At 42.8% G+C, this 25,996-nt stretch overlaps 1 protein-coding gene across 6 annotated transcripts in view; it reads left to right on the top strand.

The window, feature by feature from the left end:
• LOC132381808 (metastasis-associated protein MTA1-like) overlaps positions 1 to 25,996 on the top strand; it is a 184,081-nt gene that overhangs the window by 150,063 nt on the left and 8,022 nt on the right. For 5 of the 6 annotated variants that reach the window (XM_059951404.1, XM_059951399.1, XM_059951402.1 and 2 more), the window contains 4 exons: positions 2,880 to 3,023; positions 3,522 to 3,599; positions 7,176 to 7,201; positions 7,808 to 7,962. In XM_059951404.1, coding sequence (XP_059807387.1) covers positions 2,880 to 3,023; positions 3,522 to 3,599; positions 7,176 to 7,201; positions 7,808 to 7,962 — 403 coding nt within the window. The remainder of the gene's footprint in view (positions 1 to 2,879; positions 3,024 to 3,521; positions 3,600 to 7,175; positions 7,202 to 7,807; positions 7,963 to 25,996) is intronic. The other variant, XM_059951401.1, reaches the window with a different exon arrangement.

Here is a 25,996-nt window from a genome sequence, read left to right as displayed (position 1 = left end):
AATATACACCCAGTGGCCACTTTATTAGATAAACTTGCTCGCTAATGCAATTATCTAATTAGCCAATCATGAAGCAGCAATTCAGTACATAAAAAGCATGCGTACATGGTCGAGGTTCAGTCGTTGTTCAGGCCAAACATCAAAATGGAAAAGAAATGTGATCAAAGTGATTTTGACTGAAGAATGATTGTTGGTGCCAGAAACTGCTGATCTCCTGGGCTTTTCAAACGTAGCTGTTTCTAGGGTTTACAGAGAATGGTGAAAAATACAAACACACCCAGTGGGTAGCAGTTCTGTGGACAAAAATAGCTTGTAATGAGAGAGCTCAAAGGAAGATGGCCGGACTGGTTCAAGCTGACAGGAAATTCAAATTGAAGTTTGCCATCTGACTATACAACCAAATGAAATAATGTTCCTCTGGACTATGGTGCACCCACACACAGTACATGAAATAAAACGTTACCACAAATAAGTTAATAAAATATAATTCGAAATGCATGTGGTATGCAGTACAGATAAACAGTAAACAGCTTACTGTCCTAGAGACAAGATCTCAGTGGTGGCATGGAAGAAGCTGTTACCCAGTCGTAGTACTTCTGTACCTCCTTCCTGACAATAGTCAAAAACATTGTGGGCTGGGTGGTAGGGATCCTCAAAAATGCTTTAAGCCCTTCATCTACAGCGCTCCCAGTAAATGTCACAAATAGTGCGGGAGGGAGGTGTGATCTTCTCAGTGGTATTTACTATAGGGTCTTGCAATCCAATGCCGTGCAGATTTCATACCAAAAATGATGCAACCTGACAGAACACTCAATGGTGCTCCTGTAGAAAGTTGTTAGAATGGAGGCAAGGAGCCTTGCACACCTCAAATCTCCTCAAAGTGTAGACATTGCCATGCCTTTGTGACCAGTGAGGAAGTGTGGATACAGGTTAGATGTCTGCTAGAACTCACCAAAGAACTTTATGCTCTTCAGCAATGGCAGAGCCATTGATGTATAATGGAAGGTTGTTAGCCTGTGCCTTCCTGAAGTCCACGATCATTTCTTTTGTCTATGTTGAGTCTCAGCCTGTTGTCACACCATATGTACCTCCTCTCTACATACCGATTCATCAATATTACAAGGACAACCACTGTTGATGATGCGGTTTGAGTTGGATCTGACAGTGCAGTCATGAGTCAGCTGCGTGAGCAGCAGTGGACTGAACACACAACCCTGGGGGGGCACCAGTGCTCAGTGTGATGGAGCTTGAGAAGTTGTTGCCAATTCAGACTGACTTGAGACTTTCTATCAAGAAGTCCAAGATCCAGTTACTGAGAGAGGTGTTGAATCTCAACGAGGACTGTTTACCCAGGTTTTGAGGGATGATTGTGTCAAATGAAGTTGATGAACAACATCCTGGTGTATGAGACATCATTTTCTAGGTGGGACAGGATGGAGTAGAGGGCTGAAGCTGTGGCATTATCAGTAGTAGGAGAACTGGAAAGGGTCCAATGTAGTTGGAAGGTAAGATTTTATACCAGCTCCTCAAAGCATATCATGATTGTTGGAGTCTTTGCCACTGGGCAATAATCATTTATGCCAATTACCGAACATGACAGTAACTCTTACTCTTCTACACAACAATCGTGTGTAAAAGAATATTTCTGAACACAACACATTGAACAATGAAGGAGGTGGGCTACAGTAGCGGAAAACCACAGGCATATACCCAGTGGCCATTTTATTAGATACCTTTAGAGGAGAAATAAGGAAGAATTTATTTTGAACCAGAGGATGATTGAAATCTGAAACTTATTCCTTCATGGTCGTATAAGCAAGTAGATTTAGATGGACACAGGAAGCACTGTGGCAGAGAAGGGTACAGGCTAAAAGCTGGTAAATGGAATTAGTATACAATTAGTGGTACCTAATAAACTGGCCATTGAATTTTCATTGTCTTCTGCTGTTATAGCCCATCCACTTAAGGTTCAATATTTTGTGCATTCAGAGATTTTCCTCTGCTCACCACTGTTGTACCATATGGCTATTTGAGTTGCTGTCTTCTTACTGTCAGCTTGAACCAGTCTAGCCATTCTTCTCTTTATCTCTCTCATTAACAAGCCATTTTTGTCCACAGAACTGTCGCTCAAGGAAGTTTTTGATTTTTGCACCATTTTCTAAAAATTTTGGAGACTGTTGTGCATGCAAATCCCAGGAGATCAGCAGTTTCGGAGATGCCCATCTGGCATTTCTTTCCATGGTCAAATTCACTTGGATTGTATTCCTTCTCCATTTTTATGTTTTGTCTGAGCAACAACTGAACCTATTGACCATGGATGAATACTTTAGTGCATTAAGTTGTCGCCACGTGATTGGCTGATTAGATATTCTCATTACTGAGCAGGTGTTCCTAATATTGTGGGCACTGAGCAATGCTCCCTCTAAGTATTGCGGCTGTGTAATAACTAAAATACTCCCAAGCACATAGCCCTTATTGCTGCACAGATGGAGTTTTCTTCCATGTAATGTTTATTAAAAGTGCCACGCAGTTTACAGGCCATGTAAAAATTTCCTGCTCAGAGCAATGGTTGGTCCGCACATCTGTAAAAATTTTAGATGGAAGTTTTGCCACTCAATACATCTTGGTAGGCATAGACACAGTGGGCCGAAGAGCTTGTTTCTGTACTGTATGATTCTGTCTATTGACAAGACTGCAGAAATGCCAGAAATACTCATCAGATCAGGCAGCAACGTGGGAAGAAACCTGGCTCTTGCTTAGAATATACAATGATATGGACATGGTGTGATATTTTCACTAGCATTTATGGAGTTGTACCTCAGCAAAACTTTGTAAGTGTATGTTACTATCAGTTAAATATGTATTCTTCTATACTGCAGAACTCCATCCACCTGTTAAGGCCGTCCCTAGTCTTGCTGTGCATGGAGGAAGTGTGACTCCTGCGAAAGTGCTGCCTGTCCTGAATCATGGCTCTCCAACAATTCTGGGCAAGCGTGGATATGAGCAACACAACGGCATTGATGGTCAGTATATCGTACAGAATATCGTAGATGCTTGAATACCCGGCCAATGATTTGAGTTACAATTCCACGTTACTTTCACAGTTGCTTTTTCCTGCAAACACCAAGCATAAGGGGAAAGTTATGTGATTGAGTTGTAACAAAATATGACATGGCCATAACCCATTTCTGCTAACTTTTCAGTCAAATCTTGAGACAGGCTATGTATAGGTTCCTGCCCCAGTTGGAGCTCGGTACAAAGTGGCTTGCAATAATGGAGCCTAATTTTATCTGGGATAAGTTTTGGAGTCATAATGATGTTGTCCTAACCTGTATCCCATTGCGTCCCTTGTTTCCTTGGTAACAACTGTAGAGTTGAGGGACAAGACTGAGAACACTAGCTTAATAATGCTTTACTAAATAGTCCAGTCATGCTTACTGTAGCTTGATCATATCTCGGCTTAACTGAATGTAGTGTTCTGTATTATTCTTCATTACTGTATGTTGGTCCTTGTTTACCAGGCACTATGAAGAAACGTCTGTTGATGCCGTTTAGGGGTAAGACAATTGCGCAGTCGTGCTCACGGCCACACACTCATCGTGAGTGCTTTGTGTTGTCACTCCCCTTGCAAATCCCTTTGCTTTGATAACCTCCAAAACAGCCTTTGTGTTGCATTTCAGCATTGATCAGTTTCTGAACAACCAAAACTCCCTTCACATGTAGTTATTGTTCATATAATGGTTTAGGTACTTAGCAAGACTTTGGTTTGGGAACAGGATCTACTTTGTTCCAGGTCTGAGTGAGGCTTTGGCTAGCAATTTTGTTGCTCTCTAACTTCGCTTGTGGTGGATTCCCAACTCTCCACTGCTCTGAGTGGATAATTACTGACCCAGGGAGGGGTTTCGGTGGTGTTCCTTTCGTGCAGTAGCTTAGATTGAAATGTTGTGGTGAAACGGATATGGCTATTTGCACCTTGGAAACATTTGTAACGATCTTATTCTGATTTCTTAGGTAAAGTTTGTTTTCTGATACTGTGTCATGCAGGGTAGACTATGATGGGAGTGCACAACAGTTTAGAAGATCTGATGATATTGGGATTACGATGGAGCATGTCACCCAGCTGGCCAAAGTAATGGAATGCTTTGACCAACAAACAAGGAGATTCCCCATTCAAACCAGCCTTTACTAAGTTAGCCAGGGTTGGAGGTGAAAGACTGGAGGTAGTCTTGCTGCACTATGGTAAGCTTTCATCAGAGCTGCCACTGACTATCCCGAATCTCTGTTGGAAAGTGTGGCCAGGTTGACAGTAATCTAATCATTCATGGGCATTGACTCCATGGCTGACTTACCCTAGTACTTGGAAGAACTGATTCCCCAGTTAATGTGCTGGGTGTAAAACAGGAAACAACAAGCTCCTTTTTTTCCAATTTTAGACTCTGCGCTGTGATGGCTGTTTGATTGGTAGTGGGTTTGGTAACACACAGCTATTTTAAGTTTTGGATGGTAATATTATGTGATCTTTGGCTTTCTGAGATGGTACCCATAATTTTCACGGATGTTTTGGAGTGTTATCGGTTTGCTATTCTGGCTTGTGCCTGCTTGTCTTCATCAATTTATGCCACATTTTGTATAGAACAGTTGAAAGTACAAGACCATCATACACTTCAATGGCATGTTTCATGCAGATGCTCTTCATACCCTTGCTCTTTGTTGTCTGTGTAACATATACTATACAGTGACTTAGCTTTTGTAAGCTTTTAACATTTCCTCACTTTGTCCATTGCGCAGGAGTTATGTGAAAGATATCAGATTATGAATCATAGAACTGTGTTGAGAAAGTCACTGTATTGTATGTATTACGTGCATATTCTCACTTGTATGGTGTTGCTGTATGTCCATTAGCTACTCATCATTCCATGAACCTGAATGAAATGCATTATCTTGGGAAAACTTTGCAGGCCTTTATCCTTAGAGACAGAGTACATAGCTTGAATGTCAAAAATTTTTATTACTACACCAGTGCTGAGTGTTTTCTGGTTCAAGTGCAATCTTGGTAGATGTCTTAAGTTCACTTTAGATGGTGTCTTTAAAGCTGAGGAGACTTAGTCAAAATGTTTTAGAACCCATGTCAGAGCCAGTATATAACCAACTACTCCACCTAGCTCTCTCATTTTATATTCTTAGTGTTATTAAAATGCCTTTCAATTGGATACCCATTCAATATCTGTTTGGATTTTCTATTCTAAATTATTTTCAACTTCAGTTCCTTGTTTTTGGTACTCTGCATTCAGGATAGCGTAGTTGGAGTACTCAGGATAAGTTTCATATTGGCAGACCAGCTAAGAATTGGGATAATAAATCTGTCCAGAAGATGCCTTTAATTCTACCCAGGGATGTTTTAAAGGATCTTTCAGTACTCATGTGGGATGGGACTGAAAACCAAGAAGTGTCTGGTCAGATAGGAAGAGTGGATGGCATAGCCAGACCTGGTTTATAATAACTACTGGCTGTCAGTTTCAATCCAAATATTCTGCCATAACCTTTTATTGAAGTTGCATTTGGAGTCCTGCATTATTTTTGTGTTTGTATTTAAGTCTGAAATTGTGCCGTGGGGGTAGGAGGATCAGAAATTTTGGGGCAAAGATAGATTATTGTGAGAATGTGGTAAGTTCATCCTGCAATGCTCCTGTACCCCGAAGTCATTGTAGAATTTAATTCATTGGAGCAGTTGAAAGTAGTGGCCAACAATGGAAATTCATGAGTGAGACAAATAATATGAAAATCCCAGGTTGCCATGTAAACCAGATTTTTCAGATCAAATTGCACGATCTTTTGAAGTTTTGAATATCTCTATATTCTCTCCAGTGAAATAACAGGTAAAATTCTTCAAAAAAATTCTGAACAACTCTGTTACCAAGTCCACATGATAGATATCAGTTCCAACCTCCAAAGGTAGCAGCGTGTGGTAGAAATACTAGTGCTGAGTCCATGGCGTGGTTTCAAAACAAAGCAGCTGTGAGTAGATTAATCCAGTTAACCAAGTGAAGTGGTCATTTTTCATCTTCCCACTTCCTAGCTGCTGCTGACTATCATTGCCCAGACTGCCATCCCTTGTATCCTAGGGTGGTCCTTCAGTCCTAGAGCTCACTGTTTTGGTTGGGTTAATTTTGTCTCACCTTTACCTGTATCTGTTCCATTTAGTTTACTGAGTATAGTAAATTAATTTTATTTATTTAGTGATACAGTGTGGAATAGACCCTTCCAGCCCTTCGAACCATGCAACCCCAGCAACCCTTGACAAATATGATTAACCCTAACCTTATCGTGGGATAACTTACAATAACTAATCTGCCTACCCGGACTTTGGACTGTGGGCTGGAATCAGAGAGCCCGGAGAAACCGTGGGTTCTGTGTATTCAGTGGTGAGCCTCCATGTACAGAGTCCCTTCCTGTTTGTTCTGTGGCTTGGAGAACAGGTGATTCCCCTTCCCCCTTTAACTTAATGGCTGCCAGTTGCTATCTGTTGCCTCTTCAAAGACTGAGATCAGTGTCAAATCTGTCCTTGCCTGCAGTCTTCAACACAGCAAAGTGACTAGGAGTGGGAACCCAGTGTAATCCCTAGCAGCCAAGCCTCGACAGATTGTGTGGAATTTCAACCTTTGATTCCAATGGTCACCCATGTACAATCCATTGAATTCATTGCCTCTGAAGTGGGAAAACTAGACAGACTTCAGAAAAAGGCTGTGGTACAGCAGTGATTAAATGTGCTGCCCGAGACCCTGTATATAGATTTAAAAGACAATATCACTGGTGCATGATGATGATGTTAAAAGGTTTGTGGAGTTCCAATGCATACAGTGTGTTTTTTAAAATAAATTTACAATATATTGATTATTAGTTTATCAGTAGCATCGATGCTTCAAGTACTTCAAAATGCTGGTTGGTTAAAAATGTCCATTGATGAAACTTGAGCTTGGGGTCACTTTGGAAGGAGGAATGGATTATTGAAAACACCAGAAACTTTACACACCAAACTGTATTCCCCAGAGTTTTTAAGAATGTTTGCTCATTGTGCTTTGTTTATGAAAACACATTTCTCTGTTATATAACTGGCAGTGAGACATTTTCTTGTTATTATTATACACAGTACTAAACTACTTTTTGGTTTTTTTTAGCTAATCATGGACAAGTTAGACAGATGGTAAGTTTTTGTGTCGTGATGCATATTACATTTTAACTTAAGCAGTTCTTTTAAAGTATATTTTAATTTGTGCTTATGTGCGAAGTCCTTTTTCGGCATAGTCATCAAATTCTCTTGTTGGTGCCACAGTGATTAGAGAACAATGTAAAACCTCTGTACACTATCCTATCGATCACTCAGCACACATTATCTTCAGAATAAATTATCCCAAGGTAAGTAGTGCATGGGATGGACGGGGAGTAAATCATCCTCTATTCTGTCCCCTCAAGCACTCTCAAAAGCAGATAGCACATGCGTGATCTGACTATACATGATCACATCACTCTTTCAGGATAGCTTAGCAAGGGTTTGAATCTTCCTGACCCACTGCTGACATCAGGGTTCTCATGGATATTCTATTAAGTGTCATGGGAGTATGTTAGAGATGTAAACAAAAAAGTGGTTAAACTATATAAAACAATAAGGGGTTCAGATTTGCATTGGGCATAGCTTTGCAGAGTTCACATTTGTAACATGGAATGTTTAAAGAACTGGAGGAATTTTTTTTTTTTTTTGAAGATCCCTTTCTTGTACTCCTGAGTAGTAATTGTTTGCTTTGTGTCACAGACGGCCATTAACCGGGGTTACATGATAAATGGGAAGCCATACTCAAGAAACTCTAAGGTGCTGAAGCCTGGCTCCCTTCCACCAATGAAGGGGAGGAGAATGAACTGGATTGATGCACCTGATGATGTGCTTTTCATAGCAACAGATGAGACTCGGTAATTAATATGTTACTCTTGTGTGTCCTAAATACACTTTATCATGTGGATCATAGCAAGTCGATTGAAACTGTTAATGCATTTTTATTAGTATATTCTGTCAATTCATGTCAGGACTTGAACTCCATTTTGAAATTCTTCGTCCTATTTTCACATCTCTTGATGTTGGTTAGTTTTATAATACATACTGTTAATGTACTTTAGGTATTTCAACATAACAAGAGTTCCTAGAAGATTTCAAAGTTCTAGGAATAGATTTCAAAATATATAACTTCAGATGCACTGAATAAATCTAGCCATACCATGTTCTTGATTTCAAGAGTGGAAAGCTGATGCTGAAAGTGAAGAAAGGGGAGGCTTCAGGTAGCTGAGGCATTGACTGCATGACTGGTTACACCTTAGCAGGGCTTGGACCAATTTAATGGGGAGGACTAGAACATCTTGAACTAGCTTGTCAAAGAATTGAACCTATATTCAGAAGAGCAAAAGGAGAGATTGGATGAATAAACAGGTGTGGATGGTAGAGGCTGAAATAAGACATCATAAGGGTTTGGCAAATTAAAATAGATTATGGATTAAACCAAGGATAGTAGAAGCCACAAGGATATGAATGCATAATATTGCAGTGACTACTGAAACCTGGCTTTTAGCCCCAACCAAGGTAGGGAACGGTTGGGATTCATTCTGGAGAATTGTTAGGGAGGAGGAGGAGGCTAGAGAAATGAAAGGCAAGACATTGAGAAGTCTTGCAGATTCATTTGCCCTTTAAGTTAGCATATACAAGATGGTTAAGATATATAGAGTCCTTCTGTTATTTGGCCAAGGTATAAACTATTCCAACAGGAAGTAATATTACAGACGCATACCAGATATGTATCAGGAGCAGAAGTTAGCCACTAGGTCACTATTCAATAACATCCTGACTGAACCGATTATAACTTCAAATATGCATTCCTATCTTCCCTCATTAACATTTCATTTCTTGCTTATTCAAAAATCTATCTTCATGAAAGCTTCATTCACAGACTTTTGTCCCACTGCCTTTTGGGGATGGTCCCAATAATATTCATGAGAAAGGTGGAAAATTTGCCACATTTCTATCTCAAATGAGCATCCCCTTATGTTTTTAAATGATTCTACTGTTTCTCACAAGAAAAAAAAAATCCAGTTTTTCAAGACCACTTGGGATTTTGCACTTTTCAATCAAGTCCGCCCTCGCTCTTCCAAACCCTTGTGGATACAAATCTAGCCCATAAACTATAACATTCTGAATATCACTAGAGAATGCGCAAAGGAAATTTGCCAGAATGTTACTGGAATAGAGTGTTTCCAATATGAGAAGAGATTCAGTAGACACATTTTGTGTCCTTGGAGCCAAGGAGGCTGAAGGAGACCCTGAATGACATTTCCAAGATTATAAAGGGCTTAGATAGAATAAATAACTAAAAATCTTCCATATGGCAGAGCTATCTAACACAAGCATAGATTTCAAGTAAAGGGTTGAAGATTTAAACAGAATCTGAGGAGGGACAGTTTCCATCCAGAGGGTGGTTGGAAGCTGAAATGCACTCCCTGAGGGGGTGGTAGAGGCACAATGTTTAAGAAATATCAAGATGGCCAAGGCACACAAGTGCTGGAAAATAAAAATGGTTTAGATTGATTCTTGATAGTTGTTATGGACTTGGCAGGCCAAGGAGCTTGCTTCTGTGTTGCACCAATGTGATACTATAATAAGTATACCGTTTTGGATACTGTTGGTGGGGACAAGTTGCAGTGGTTACGTCTGGCACTGAGACTGGACCCTCAGCTCAGAAGGGAAGGAGGGAAAAGAGAAGAGCAGTAATGATAGTGGATTCAATAGGGGGACAGAAGGAGGTTCTGCAGAAGAGACTGAGAATCCCAGATGGTCTGTTGCCTCCCTGGTGCCAGGGTCCACGTCATCTCGGATTGAGTTCTCAGTATTTTCAAGAGGGAGGGTGAGCAGCCAGATGTCGTGGTCCATGTAGGGACCAATGACATAGATAGGAAGAAGGAGGAGGTCCTGCAAAGAGAGTTTAGGGAGTTAGGTACAAAGTTGAAGGACAAGACCTCCAGGGTTGCAATCTCAGGATTGCTACCCGTGCCACATGCTAATGAGGCTAGAAATAGGACGATAATGCAGCTAAATACGTGGCTAAGGAGTTGGTGCAGGAGGGAGGGCTTCATGTTTCTGGACAGTTGGGCCTTGTTCCAGGGAAGGTGGAACCTGTTCCAGGGAAGCTGGAACCTGTTCCAATTGGGACAGGTGGCACCTGAACTGGAGGGGGACTAACATCCTTGTGGGAAGGTTTGCTAGTGTTGCTCCGGGGGAGGTTTGCAACTAGATTTGCAGGCGGAGGGGAACCAGAGTGTTGGAGCAGATAGTGAGGTGGAGGAGGATAAAGGTCATGCAAGAGCTGCAAGTAAAGTGCATGGAGTAAAGCCAGATCTAGCATATGAAGAGGCTTTGAGGGAAGAGAAACAGAATAAAGGGTGTAAAGGTAGTAAGGTAGAAGGGCTAAAGTGTGTGTACTTCAATGCAAGAAGCATCAGGAACAAAGATGATGAACTGAGAGCTTGGATACATACATGGAATTATGATGTAGTGGCCATTACAGAGACTTGGCTGGCACCAGGGCAGAAATGGATTCTCAATATTCCTGGATTTCAGTGCTTTAAAAGGGATAGAGAGGGAGGGGAAGGGGAGGAGGGGTGGCATTACTGGTCAGGGATACTATTACAGCTACAGAAAGGGTGGGTAATGTAGCAGGATCCTCTTTTGAGTCAGTATGGGTGGAAGTCAGGAACAGGAAGGGAGCAGTTACTCTATTGGGAGTATTCTATAGGCCCCTGGTAGCAACAGAGATACCAAGGAGCAGATTGGGAGGCAGATTTTGAAAAGGTGCAAAAATAACAGGATTGTTATCATGGGTGACTTTAACTTCCCTAATATTGATTGGCACCTGATTAGTTCCAATGGTTTAGACGGGGCAGAGTTTGTCAAGTGTGTCCAGCACAGATTCCTGTCACAATATGTTGATAGGCCGACTAGGGGGAATGCCATACTAGATCTAGTATTAGGTAATGAACCGGGTCAGGTCACAGATCTCTCAGTGGGTGAGCATCTAGGGGACAGTGATCACCGCTCCCTAACCTTTAGCATTATCATGGAAAAGGATAGAATCAGAGAGGACAGGAAAATTTTTAATTGGGGAAGGGCAAATTATGAGGCTATAAGTCTAGAACCTGGGGTTGTGAATTGGGATGATGTTTTTGCAGGGAAATGTACTATGGACATGTGGTTGATGTTTAGGGATCTCTTGCAGGATGTTAGGGATAAATTTGTCCCAGTGAGGAAGATAAAGAATGGTAGGGTGAAGGAACCATGAGTGACAAGTGAGGTGGAGAATCCAGTCAGATGGAAGAAGGCAGCATACGTGAGGATTAGAAAGCAAAGATCAGATGGATCTATTGAGGGTAGCAAGAAAGGGGCTTAAGAAGGGGCTGAGGAGGGCAGGATGAGGGCATGAGAAGGCCTTGGCGAGTAGGGTAAAGGAAAACCCCAAGGCATTCTTCAATTATGTGAAGAACAAAAGGATGACAGGAGTGAAGGTAGGACCGATTAGAGATAAAAGTGGGAAGATGTGCTTGGAGGCTATGGAAGTGAGCGAGGTCCTCAATGAATTCTTCTCTTCGGTATTCACCACTGAAAGGGAACTTGATGACGGTGAGGACAATATGAGTGAGGTTGATGTTCTGGAGCATGTTGATATTAAGGGAGAGGAGGTGTTGGAGTTGTTAAAATACATTAGGAAGGATAAGTCCCCGGGGCCTGACGAAATATTCCCCAGGCTGTTCCACGAGGCAAGGGAGGAGATTGCTGAACCTCTGGCTAGGATCTTTATGTCCTTGGGAATGGTACTGGAGGATTGGAGAGAGGCGAATGTTGTCCCCTTGTTCAAAAAAAGGTAGTAGGGATAGTCCAGGTAATTGTAGACCAGTGAGCCTTATGTCTGTGGTGGGAAAGCTGTTGGAAAAGAATATTAGAGATAGGATCTATGGGCATTTAGAGAATCATGGTCTGATCAGGGACAGTCAGCATGGCTTTGTGAAGGGCAGATTGTTTCTAACAAGCCTGATAGAGTTCTTTGAGGAGGTGACCAGGCATATAGATGAGGGTAGTGCAGTGGATGTGATCTACATAGATTTTAGTAAGGCATTTGACAAGGTTCCACACAGTAGGCTTATTCAGAAGGTCAGAAGGCATGGGATCCAGGGAAGTTTGGCCAGAATTCAGAATTGGCTTGCCTGCAGAAGGCAGAGGGTTATGGTGGAGGGAGTACATTCAGATTGGAGGATTGTGACTAGTGGTGTCCCACAAGGATCTGTTCTAGGACCTCTACTTTTTGTAATTTTTATTAATGACCTGGATGTGGGGGTAGAAGGGTGGGTTGGCAAGTTTGCAGACAACACAAAGGTTGGTGATGTTGTGGATAGTGTAGAGGATTGTCGAAGATTGCAGACAGGCATTGATAGGATGCAGAAGTGGGCTGAGAAGTGTCAGATGGAGTTCAACCCGGAGAAGTGTGAGGTGGTACACTTTGGAAGGACAAACTCCAAGGCAGAGTACAAAGTGAATGGCAGGATACTTGGTAGTGTGGAGGAGCAGAAGGATCTGGGGGTACATGTCGATAGATCCCTGAAAGTTGCCTCACAGGTAGATAGGGTAGTTAAGAAAGCTTATGGGGTGTTGGCTTTCATAAGTCGAGGGATAGAGTTTAAGAGACTCGATGTAATGATGCAGCTGTATCAGAATCAGACTTTAATCGCCAAGTACCTGTGCACATACAAGGTAAATTCCTTCCGGCAGATGTTGTCTCTCTGCTCATAACAATAATAATGATAAATATAAATGAAAATATAGATTATACATACAGGTAGTGCAATCCAAGTAATAGTTAGCCGACAGTTAACCGGCAGTTAACTGTTCAGCAAAGTGACCGCAGTAGGGAAAAAACTTCTCCAGTGCCTATTAGTCTTAGTCTTGAGGGATCTGAAGCGCCTACCAGACGGAAGCAGTTCAAACAGTCCGTGCGCAGGATGGAAAGAGTCCTTTATGATGTTCCCCGCCCTCTTCTTCAACCTGGAAGAGTACAGGTCCACAATAGAGGGCAGGGAGGCTCCAATGATGTGCTCGGCAGTCCTCACTGTGCGCTGTAGTCTGGTTCTATCCTGCTTGGTGGCGGCTCCAAACCACATAGTGATGGAGGTGCACAGGACAGACTCAATGACTGCAGTGTAGAACTGCAGCAGCAATTCCTGAGGCAGACCATATTTCCTCAAGAGACGCAGGAAATACATCCGCTGCTGGGCCTTCTTCAGGATGGAGCTGATGTTTTGCTCCCACTTCAGATCCTGAAAGATGGTGGTTCCCAGAAACCTGAAGTTCTCCACGGTGGACACAGGGCTGCTGAGGACTGTGAGGGGGGACATAACGGGAAATCCACCATCATCTCCTTTGTCTTGAGCGTGTTCAGCTCCAGATTGTTCCGACTGCACCAGAGCGCCAGTTGGTCCACCTGCTGTCGATATGCAGACTCATCACTGTTCTGGATGAGTCCGATGACGGTGGTGTCGTCTGCAAACTTCAAAAGCTTCACATAGGGGTTGGAGGAGGTGCAGTCATTGGTGTAGAGGGACAACAGCAGTGGAGAGAGGACACACCCCTGGGGGGCGCCGGTGTTGGTGATTCGAGTATCCGAGGTGACCTGTCCCATCCTTACCTGCTGACTTCTTTTGGTCAGGAAGCTGTAAATCCAATCGCAGAGGTCAGGTGGCACAGTGAGGTGAGACAATTTGGAGCAGAGGGTATGAGGGACGATGGTGTTATACGCCGAACTGAAATCCACAAACAGCATCCGAGCATGGGTCCCAGGACGATCCAGATGTTGCAGGATATAGTGCAGTCCCAGGTTGACTGCATCGTCTACTGACCTATTTGCCCGGTAGGCAAACTGCAGGGGATCCAGCAGGCTGCTGGTGAGGGTCTTCTGGTGGTTCAACACTAAGCGTTCAAAGGATTTCATGACCACAGATGTCAATGCGACAGGTCTGTAGTCGTTCAGTCCTGTGATGGTGGGTTTCTTGGGGACGGGGATGATGGTAGAGCGCTTGAAGCAAGTTGGAACCTCACTCAGCTCCAGAGATCTATTAAAGAGCTGAATGAAGATGGGAGCCAGCTGATCAGCACAGGCTTGTAGACAGGAGAGGGAGACCCCATCTGGGCCTGGAGATTTTCGGGTCTTAAGTCGCTGGAACAGTCAACCTACTTCTCCTTCACTGATTCTAAGCTGTGATCTAGGGGGGCTGGGCAGAGATGGTGGGGAGGTGATTGCAGTGATTCGGGTATGAGTGCCAGTGGGAAGGCAGGAAGAGAGACCGAAGAGGGGGGAGGGACAGGTGTAAGATGGACCCTCTCAAATCTACAGTAAAAGGAATTAAGGTTGTCAGCCAAAGCTTTGTTAACCTCAGTGGGGGAGGGCAGTGCGTCTCCTGTAGCCACCTCTCCACACCGACAATGGGTCATTAGCTGAGAAATTATTCCTCAACTTTTCGGAGTAGAGCCGCTTGGCCACTCTGATTTCTCTGGTCAGTGCATTTCTGGCCAGCCTGTACAGGGCCCTATTCCCACTCCTATGGGCATCCTCCTTAGCTTGGTGAAGATGTCTGAGTTTGGGGGTAAACCACGGCTTATTGCTGGCGAAGGTCCAGAAAGTTTTTGTGGGTACACATGCATCCTCACAAAAACTGATGTAGGATGTCACAGTGTCTGTCAGTTCATGTATATTGGTGGCTGCAGCTTCAAAGATACCCCAGTCAGTGGTGTCAAAACAGTCCCAAAGTTGCTGTTTCGCCTCACTGGTCCACTTCTTCACTGTCCTCACCACAGGCTTAGCAGATTTAAGTCTCTGCGTATAGACTGGGATGAGGTAGATCAGACAGTGGTCAGAGAGTCCTAAGGCTGCACGGGGAATAGAACGGTAAGCATTATTTAGGATAGTATAATCAATTATTCCTACCAAAATGTAGCACCTCACATTTATCAGCATTAAACTCCATCTGCCATCGTTCAGCCCACTCTTCTAACTGGCCTAAATCTCCCTGCAAACTTTGAAAACCTACTTCATTATCCACAACGCCACCTACCTTAGTATCATCTGCATACTTACTAATCCAATTTACCACCCCATCATCCAGATCATTAATGTATATGACAAACAACATTGGACCCAATACTCTGAGGCACACCACTACTCACTAGTAACTGACAAACAGTTATCCGCCACTACTCTCTGGCATCTCCCATCTGGCTACTGTGAATCCATTTTACTACTTCAATATTAATACCTAACGATTGAATCTTCTTAACTAACCTTCCGTGCGGAACCTTGTCAAAGGCCTTACTGAAGTCCATATAGAGAACATCCACTGCGTTACTCTCGTCAACTTTCCTCGTAACCTCTTCAAAAAAATTCAATAAGATTTGTCAAACAATACCTTCCATGCACAAATCCATGCCGACTATTCCTAATCAGACCCTGTCTATCCAGATAATTATATATACCATCTCTAAGAATACTCTCCATTAATTTACCCACCACTGATGTCAAACTGAGAGGCATATAATTGCTAGGTTTACTCTTAGAACCCTTTTTAAACAATGGAACAACATGAGCATTACACCAATCCTCTGGCATCATCCCCGTTTCTGATGACATTTGAAATATTTCTGTCAGAGCCATTTCTACACCAACTTCCCTCAAGGTCCTAGGGAATATCCTGTCAGGAACCGGAGATTTATCCTCCTTTATATTCCTTAAAAGTGCCAGTACTTCCTCCTCTTTAATTGTCGTAGTTTCCATAACTTCCCTACTTGTTTCCCTTACCTTACACAATTCAATATCCTTCTCTTTAGTGAATACCGAAGAAAAGAAATTGTTCAAAATCTCCCCCATCTCTTTCGGCTCCACACATAGCTGTCCACTCTGATTCTTTAAGGAACCAATTTTATCCCTCACTATCCTTTTGCTATTAATATAACTGTAGAAACTCTTCGGATTTATTTTCACCTTACTTGCTAAAGCAACCTCATATCTTAACTTTTCTAATTTCTTTCTTAAGATTCTTTTTACGTTCTTTATATTCCTCGAGCACCTCATTTATTCCATGCTGCCTGTATTTATTATAGACCTCCCTCTTTTTCCGAACCAAGTTTCCAATATCCCTTGAAAACCATGGCTCTCTCAAACTTTTAACCTTTCCTTTCAACCTAACAGGAACAATATGAGTGAGGTTAATGATCTGGAACGTGTTGATATTAAAGGAGAGGAGCTGTTGGAGTTGTTAAAATACATTAGGACAGATAAGTCCCCGGGGCCTGACGGAATATTGTTCAGGCTGCTCCACGAGGCAAGTGAAGAGATTGCTGAGCCTCTGGCTAGGATCTTTATGTCCTCATTATCCATGGGAATGGTACCGGAGGATTGGAGGGAGGCGAATGTTGTCCCCTTGTTCAAAAAAGTTAGTAGGGATAGTCCGGATAATTGTAGACCAGTGAGCCTTACGTCTGTGGTGGGAAAGCTGTTGGAAAAGAATCTTAGAGATAGGATCTATGGGCATTTAGATGGACATTTAGAGAATCATGGTCTGATCAGGGACAGTCTGCATGGCTTTGTGAAGGGCAGATGGTGTCTAACAAGCCTGATAGAGTTCTTTGAGGATGTGACCAGGCATATAGGTAGTGCAGTGGATGTGATCTACCTGGATTTTAGTAAGGCATTTGACTAGGTACCACATGGTAGGCTTATTCAGAAAGTCAGAAGGCATGGGATCCAGGGAGGTTTGGCCATGTGGATTCAGAATTAACTTGCCTGCAGAAAGCAGAGGGTTGTGGTGGAGAGAGTACATTCGGATTGGAGGGTTGTGACTAATGGCGTCCCACAAGGATTGGTTCTGGGACGTCTACTTTTTGTGATTTTTATTAACGACCTAGATGTGGGGGTAGAAGGGTGGTTTGGCAAGTTTGCAGACGACACAAAGGTTGGTGGTGGTGTGGATAGTGTTGAGGATTGTCGAAGATTGCAGAGAGAAATTGATAGGATGCAGAAGTGGGCTGAGAAGTGGCAATGGAGTTTAACCCAGAGAAGTGTGAGGTGGTACATTTTGGAAGGACAAACTCCAAGACAGAGTACAAAGTAAATAGCAGGATACTTGCTAGTGTGGAGGAGCAGAGGGATCTGGGGGTACATGTCGACAGATCCCTGAAAGTTGCCTCGCAGGTAAATAGGGTAGTGAAGAAAGCTTATGGGGTGTTAGCTTTCATAAGTCGAGGGATGGAGTTTAAGAGTCACAGGGTAATTATGCAGTTCTATAAAACTCTGGTTAGGCCGCACTTGGAGTACTGTGTCCAGTTCTGGTCACCTCACTATAGGAAGGATGTGGAAGCATTGGCAAGGGTACAGAGGAGATTTACCAGGACGCTGCCTGGTTTAGAGAGTTTGCATTATGATCGGAGATTAAGGGAGCTAGGGCTTTACTCTTTGGAGAGAAGGAGGATGAGAGGAGCCATGATAGAGGTGTACAAGATATTAAGAGGAATAGACAGAGTGGACAGCCAGCGCCTCTTCCCCAGGGCACCACTGCTCAATACAAGAGGACATGGCTTTAATGTAAGGGGTGGAAAGTTCAAGGGGGATATTAGAGGTGTGAATATCACAAATGATCTGACTTGGTCTAACCAAGCAGAGTTCATTGCCAAGAAGGCCCACCAGCGCCTTTACTTCCTGAGAAAGCTGAAGAAATTTGGCCTGTCCCCTAAAACCCTCACTAGTTTTTATAGATGCACTGTAGAAATTCTTCTAGGGTGCATCACAACCTGGCATGGAAGTTGTCCTGTCCAAGACCGGAAGAAGCTGCAGAAGATTGTGAACATAGCCCAGCACATCACACAAACCAATCTTCCATACTTGGACTCACTTTACACTGCATGCTGTCGGAGCAGTGCTGCCAGGATAATCAAGGACACGACCCACCCAGCCAACACACTTTTTGTCCCTCTTCCCTCCGGGAGAAGGTTCAGGAGCTTGAAGATTCATATGGCCAGATCTCGGAACAGCTTCTTTCCAACTGTGATAAGACTGCTGAACGGATCCTGAAAATCCTTCCAAATATCCGGACCTGACTTGCACTACCTTACTTTCCCTTTTCTATTATCTAATTATGATTTATAATTTAAATTTTATTATATTTACTTCGATTTGTACTCCAGGGAGCATGAAGCACAGAATCAAATATCACTGTGGTGATTGTACACTCTAGTATCAATTGTTTGGTGACAATAAAGTAAAGTAAGGTTTTTTACTCAGAGAGTGGTTGTTGCATGGAATGCACTGCCTGAGTCAGAGGTGGAGGCAGATACACTAGTGAAATTTAAGAGACCACCAGACAGGTATATGGAGGAAATTAAGGTGGAGGGTTATGTGGGAGGCAGGGCTTAAGAGTCGGCATAGCATTGTGGGCCAAAGACCCTGTACTGTGCTGTATTGTGCTATGTTCTATATTCTTTTGGGTGCCATGTCTCACAAATAAATTGTGATGATGGTAATGAAAATGAGGAGATTTTATGCAGTTACTCAAGGTGAAGAAATTTAGTCATGATGAAATGTTTGTCAGGCTGGAATTGTTTTCTTTGCAAAAAGAGGCAAAGACAATGGCAGGAAGAGCAGTACTTTCTCTTAAGGTTATTTATTGTTGGGTGATCATAGATTTAAGATAATTGATAGCATTAGAAAGGAGAAGAAAAATATTTTTTGAATTACCAAAGTATGTTAAGGTTCTGTAACTCATTGCCTTGACCAAGTTTGTGATGTACCTGGAGGAACAGTTGATATGTTGTAACCTGCAAGATGACAAATTAGGAGCTAGAAATTGAATTTAGTCCAGTTTGGTAGTATACGTCCTCCATGGATATGATGAACTAAACGACCATCCTTCTGTGTTTTTGGTTTCTATGATTCTGTGAAAGACAAAGCATGATTTTGAGATCTTGCAACACATAAAGGTTAGTGATCTGTGGAAAATAGCAGGAGCATATGGTGTTTAATTTTAAGTGTGAGGATGTAAGGAGTAAATACGATGTAGAGTATCAAAATCTAATTCTGAGGGTGGAACTTAAGGCTTTAAATATAAACAGGATTTCCTTAAAGGTACAAATAGGCCAAAAATGTCATTAGTCCAGAAATGAGAGGAAATGTGAAAGAGGGCTCCATCACCTGGTAGTTCAATTGAATTGGAAGCAAGAGGAGACAACTCACAGGTCCGTGAATGAAACTTAAAAAGCAATGTTTGTGTGCTTTCGACATTTTTCTGATGGCACAGTTGAATAGGGAACGAGAGTGGAGGCAACTCAGGTCTGTCTAATGAGATTTAAAAAGGAACGTTCACAGACTCAATCAAATCAAGATTCATTAACAAGGGTAAATAAAAATAAGGTAGGGACAAACAGAGCGGCCATTGTGTGAGTGAACAGGTGTTAGAGTAAGGAAGTTTTGGCACATTAGGTTTTGGTTTCTTCATTCTTTGTCTGTTAGTGCAGTGAGAATGGCTCCAGGAGTTTTGTTGTGTTCTCTGTGTGAGATGTGGGAATTCTGGGAGACCTCCAGTCTCCTGCATAGCCACACCTGCACCAGTGAACAGAGCTGCAGCTCAGTGATCTTCAGTTCATAAAGGAAGCTCAGGAGATGTTAGATCAGAGCTACAGGGTGGTAATTGCCACTACGTTGCAGGTGGCAGGTACTTGGGTGACTGTCAGGAGAGGGAAAGGAAATGGACAGCCAGTGCAGGGTACTTCTGTGGCCATTTCCCGTATACAGCTTTGGATACTGTTGGGGAAGAGGTGACTACCTACTGGGGAAAGCCTGGATCGATGGAGACACTCAAATGGTATATTGCCTCCCAAGTGCCGGGGTCAGAGACATCGTAGATTGCTTCCACGGCATTCTGAAGGGTGTGGGTGAGCAACCAGAATTCTTGGTACATATTGGCATAGGTAGACAAGCTGAGAAGGTCCTGAAGAGGAAATTTAGGGAGCTGGGTAGAAAGCTGAGAAACAGGACCCCCAGGGTAGTAATCTCTGGATTGGTGCCAGTACCACATGCCATGGGATGAATGCGTAGCTGAGGAACTGGTGCAGGGGGCAGGGTTTCAGATTTCTGCAACATTGGAATCTCTTCTGGGGAAGGTGTGACCTGTACAAAAGGGATGGGTTACACCTGAACCTGAGGAGGAGCAATATCCTTGTGGGCAGGTTTGCTAGAACTGTTTGAGGTGGGTGTTAAACCAGGAGTTCCCAACTTTTTTATGCCATGGACTCCTAGCATTAACTGAGTGGCCCTTGGACCTCAGATTGAGAACCTCTAATTAGGCAGGGAGGGGAGGGGTGGTGTGGGAAACAGTGGTAGGGCTAAAAACGGGGCAGTTGGTATACAAGCAGAGACAGTGTGTGGTGAGAATGTCAGGAAGGAGACGCTGATGATAGGACAAAATTGCAGTCAGTGGGATGAGTTGCAGCATAACGGGGACAAAATCAAAAGGGGTGGTGAATACAGACTGAAGGTGCTTTGTTTAAATGCACGAAGTATATGGAAGAAGGTAAGTGACCTTGTCATGCAGTTAGAGATTGGCAGGTGTGATGATGTGGGGATCACTGAGTTGTGGCTGAAAGAAGATTATGGTTGGGAGGTTAACAAAAAGTCAGGGAAATAGGTGGGGAGTGGGAGGCGTGGCATGGCTCTGGCTCTGTTGGTAAAAAAAAAAGAAATAAAATCCTTAGAGGTGACACGATCAGAAGATGTAGAAGTCGTGGGTAGAGTTAGGAACTGCAAGGGTAAAAAGACCCTGATGTATGTATGTATGGGCATCTGAACAATAGCCAGAAAATATTGTATGTAGCACTCACATGGGAGATAGAAATTGGCATAACGGCAATATTATAATGGACATGCGGGATTTCAATATGCAGTTAGATTGGGAAAATCAGGTAGGTACTGATTTTGGATCCCAAGAGAGAGAATTTGTAGAATGTGTACAAGATGGCTTTTTAAAGCAGCTTGTCGTTGGATTGGATATTTTATAATGAGCCGGATTTGATTGAGGAGTTTGAGGTAAAGGAACTCTAAGGAGGCAGTGGTCATAATATGATAGTATTCACCCTATAATTTGAGAGGAAGAAGCTAAAGTCAAATGTATCAGTACAGTCGGCCCTCTTTATCCGCGAGTTCCGCATGCACAATTCAACCAACTGCGAATCAAGAAAACCCGGAAGTGCTCTTCCAGCACTTGTTGTTTGAGCATGTACAGACTTTTTTTCTTGTCATTATTCCCTAAACAATGCAGTATAACAACTATTTTACATAGCATTTATATTGTATTAGGTATTATGAGTAATCTAGAGATGATTTAGAGTATACAGGAGGATGTGCGTGGGTTATTGGGATAAAAAAAATCGGAAGTTCTCTTACTAAGTAAGTCGGAACAGGTACATCCAGTAATGTTTAGAGCCAGTTAGTCAAACGTATATAGTATTTATTTTACCTTTCTATGCATATAAAACATTTAAGAGCATATGTTTCAGTGCCCGGCTCGGGAACAGAAGTTCAGAGTTCGATCCAGTGACAGACTGCTCCCGAGCACGCTCTCCACCGTGCCGGGTTGATGTGGAGGATCAAAAACCCAAAACCCCAAAACCCAATAATTAAATCACTGTGTTGCTTAGTAATAATTGTAGCTTTCACTGGGGCAGGGCCTTTCTCACTTTACCCTTTAAATTGTTCTGATCATTGACCGATGTAGCCTAACACTTTTCCAGTGACGATGGCGTTTCACCTCTTTCTGATCACTTTATTATTTTCACTTTGTTTTCAATCGTGATTATTTTCATAAACAGAAACACTGCGGATTCAGAGCTCTGCCGCCGAGTCCTAATGTCCACCACACTGAGACAGTTTAAATAAGGTCTGGGGTTGCGCTGGGTCCTAAGGTCCACCGCATTGAGACAGGTTGAATAAGGGACTTGAGCATCCGCGTTGTTTTGGTATCCACGAGGGGTCCCGGAACCAATCCCTTGCAGATAAGGAGGGCCAACTGTATTACAGAAGAGTAAAGGGAATTATAGAGGCAGGAGAGAGGAGCTGACCAAAGTTAATTGGAAGAGCTGACAGCAATAGCTGGAGTTTCTTGGAGCAGTTTGGAAATCACAGGATAGATGTGTCCCAAAGAAGAAGTATTCTAAAAGCAGGATTGTGCAACCGTAGCTGACAAAAGAAGTCAAAACCAACATAAAAGCCTAAGGGCATATAATAGAGCAAAAATTAGTGGGAAGTTAGAAGATTGGGAAGCTTTTAAGAAACAACAGAAGGCAACTAAAAAATCATGAGGGCAAAGATGAAAAATGAAGGTAAGCTAGCCAATAATATCAAAAGAGGATACCTAAAATATTTTAGATGTGAAAAGAGTAAAAGAGAGATGAGAGTGGATCACTGTGAAAGACACCAGCAATATGCCGGAAGTTTGAGAGTGTCAGGGGAAAGAAGTGAGTGTAGTTGCTATTATGAGGGAGAAGGCACGTGGGTATCTGAACAGTCTGAAGGTAGATTAGTCATCTTGTCCAGATGGGCTGCACAACAGGATCCTGAACGAGGTGGCTGAAGAGGTTGTGGAGGCATTGGTAATGATCTTTCAAGAATCACTAGATTCTGGCATGTTCCTGGAGTACTGGAAATTTGCAAATGTCTCTTCACTCTTCAAGGGAGTTAGGCAGAAGAAAGGAAATTATAGACCAGTTAGCCTGACCTCAGGAGTTAATTGTTAAGGATGATGTTTTGGGGTACTTTGAGGCACATGATAAAAGAGTCCAGAGTCAGTATGATTTCCTCAAGGGAAAATCTTGCTTGACAAATCTGTTGGAATTCTTTGAGGAAATAACAAGCAGGATAGTGGATGTGGTGTACTTGGAGTGTTAGTAGGCCTTTAACAAAATGTCACTCATGAGGCTGCTTCATAAGATGAGAGCCCATGTTATTATGGGAAAGATATGGACAGAGAATTGGCTGATTGCCAGGAGGGAATAAAGGGAGCCTTTTCTACCGGTGACTAGTGGTGTTCCACAGGGGTCTGTATTCGAACTGATTCTTTTTGCATTGATTGTCAATTGATGGCTTTGATAGGTGGAGGGGCAGATAGCTGCAGGGAGGCTGTAGTGGCAAAAGGAATACAATGTAGTGAAATGTATGCTCATGCACTTGGGTAGAAGGAATAAAAGAATAGACCATTTTCTAAATGGAGAGAAAATTCAAATTTCCAAGGTACAGAAGGGACTTGGGAGTCCATGCAGGATTTCTTAAAGGTTTACTTGCGGGTTGAGTCAGTACTGAGGAACGCAATTGCAATGTTAGCATTAATTTTGAGCAGACTAGAATATGAAAGCAAAGGTGTAATGCTAAGACTTTATATGGCACTGGTGAGGCCTCACTTGGAGTATTGTGAGCAGATTTGGGCCCCTTATCTAAGAAAGAGTGTGCTGACATTGAAGAGAGTTCCAAGGAGATTCACGAAAATGATTTCAGGAATGATGGGCTTTTGATGGATCTGGGCCTGTACTTGCTGGAATTCAGAAGAATGAGGAGGGATCTCATTGAAACCTATTGAATGTTGAAAGACCTAGATGGAGTGGATATGGACAGAATGTTTCTAGAATGGAGATGAGGAGCCCAGAGGGTGGTGAAATTGTGGAATTTATAACCACAGGTGGCTGTGGCGGCCAGGTTATTGAGTATATATAAAGCGGAGGTTGATAGATTCTTGATAAGTGAAAGGTTATAGGAGAATACAAGAGAATGGGTTTGAGAGGGAAACGGATCAGCTGTGATCAAATGGCAGAGCTGACCCTATGGTCAAATGGCCTAATTCTGCTGCTATGCCTTTAAGTCTTGTAAACCACAGCAGGGGGGAAGCTATATTTCCTGAAAAGAAAGGATATTTCAGATAGCTTGGAATGGAAGTCTTCATCTTAAGAGCTGATGAGGAGGAGAAACTAAGAAAGTGATAGCATCCTTTCAAGAGACAGGTTTGAAAGAAGCTTAAAGCTCTTGGCCTCAATACCTCCTTCTGCAACTGGATCCTCAATTTACTCACTTCAGTCAGTTTGGATTGGCAAAAGCAACTCCTCCACAATCTCCATCAACACAGATGCACCACTAGACTTAATGCCTACCCCCGACCCTACTCACTTGATACTTGTGACTGCGAGTACAGCTCCAGTGTCATATATAACTTTGCTGATGACACCCCTTGTTACGAACCCCGTAACTGGGTCACTTACCAGCAAAGATAGAGAGGTCCGTTGAAGTCTGATGGTACTATTTTTAACTATTTATTAGTAAAAATACACAAAAATAATATCAATGCAAACATACAGATAATATACGTTGTCAATACTAAATCTAAAAGTGCGGGTATAATAATAATCAATAAGAAATAGCTCTATCATTGTCTAGGGGATAATGTATTGTCCGATGGAAATATAAACGTCACTCAGTTCATTCAGGCTGCAGTCTTTGGTTGGGGAGAGACAGATTTTAGAAATTTGCCAGCTTTCCTTTATCCGATCTTGATCCGTATTCGTCCTTTAGCGAGGCCGTTCTGTGGAAGACTCATCATCCGTGCAAGGATGGACACGCACACAAGTCCCCACCGGTCTCATACGTTTCTCCTGGTGCATCTGAAGGGGTTGTTCCCCAGACCCTCTTTTATCCTTACTCACGGGGTCTCAGATGTCAATCAGGTTGGGATGATGCAATCCCTCAACCAGCCCACTCTGGTCATTCCCTGAGGGCTTCAGTGAATAGTACAGTACTCAATACACAATTCCGTCTCCAAGAGACAATGGCCGTTATCCGTGGCTTTGTATCGCTGAGGCCAGGACACACATTCCAAACCCTTGTGGATTCTGCGTGTCTCTCTCTCATTTCCTGGGTCCCAGACCCGAATTAATAGTGATCTTACCATTCTCAAAAAGGAGGGGACTACTTTGTACCCTTCAGCCCCTCAGAGTTGTGGCACATTTGTAACCCCTGTTGTTCACCCAATGAAGGGTGGTTCAAAGGTGGTTATAGATCAGCATATATGAGAGTGATTGGTAAATCTGGCTGAGTGGTGCCACAACACCCTTGTCACTCAATGTTTCAGGAGGAGAAAACCAGGGGTCCATGAGCCAGTTCTCATTGAGTGATCAGAGATGGAGAGGGTCATCAACTTTCAGTTCCTTGATGCATTCATTTCAGAGGATCTGTCTTGGGCCCAGCATGTAAGAAAGCAAGGCAGCACCTCTACTCCCTTAGTGTGCTGAAAAAGGCACAATAGTGCCTCTTTCACCTGAGACTGATGAAGAAGTTTGGTATGGCCCCTCCTAAATTCTAAGAATAGGAGCATGATTGAGAGCATCCTGACTGGCTGCATCACTGCTTAATATGGGAAATGTACTTCCCTTAATCGCAGGATTCTGCAGAGAGTGGTGTGGACAGCCCAGCGTATCTGTAGTTGTGAACTTTCCACTATTTAGGACATTTATAAAGACAGGTGTGTAAAAAGGGACCGAAGGATCATTAGGGACCTAAGTGATCCCAACCACAGCTGTTCCAGCTGCTACCATCCGGGAAATGGTACCGCAGCATTAAAGCCAGGATCAACAGGCTCCGAGACAGCTTCTTCCACCAGGCCATCAGATTGCTTAATTTCTGCTGATACAATTGTATTTCTATATTATATTGACTATCCTGTTGTGCATATTATTTATTAAAAGTTATTATAATTGCACTTTGGACATTTGGACATTATAATGTAAAGATTTTTACTCATGTATTTGAAGGATGTAAGTAATAAAGTCAATTCAATTCAATTTGCA

This window comes from Hypanus sabinus, chromosome 26, assembly GCF_030144855.1.
Source record: "Hypanus sabinus isolate sHypSab1 chromosome 26, sHypSab1.hap1, whole genome shotgun sequence".
Classification (NCBI taxonomy): Eukaryota; Metazoa; Chordata; class Chondrichthyes; order Myliobatiformes; family Dasyatidae; genus Hypanus; species Hypanus sabinus.
The sequence above is the reverse complement of the archived record's forward strand: the minus strand, read 5'-3'. Positions and strand labels throughout refer to the sequence as shown.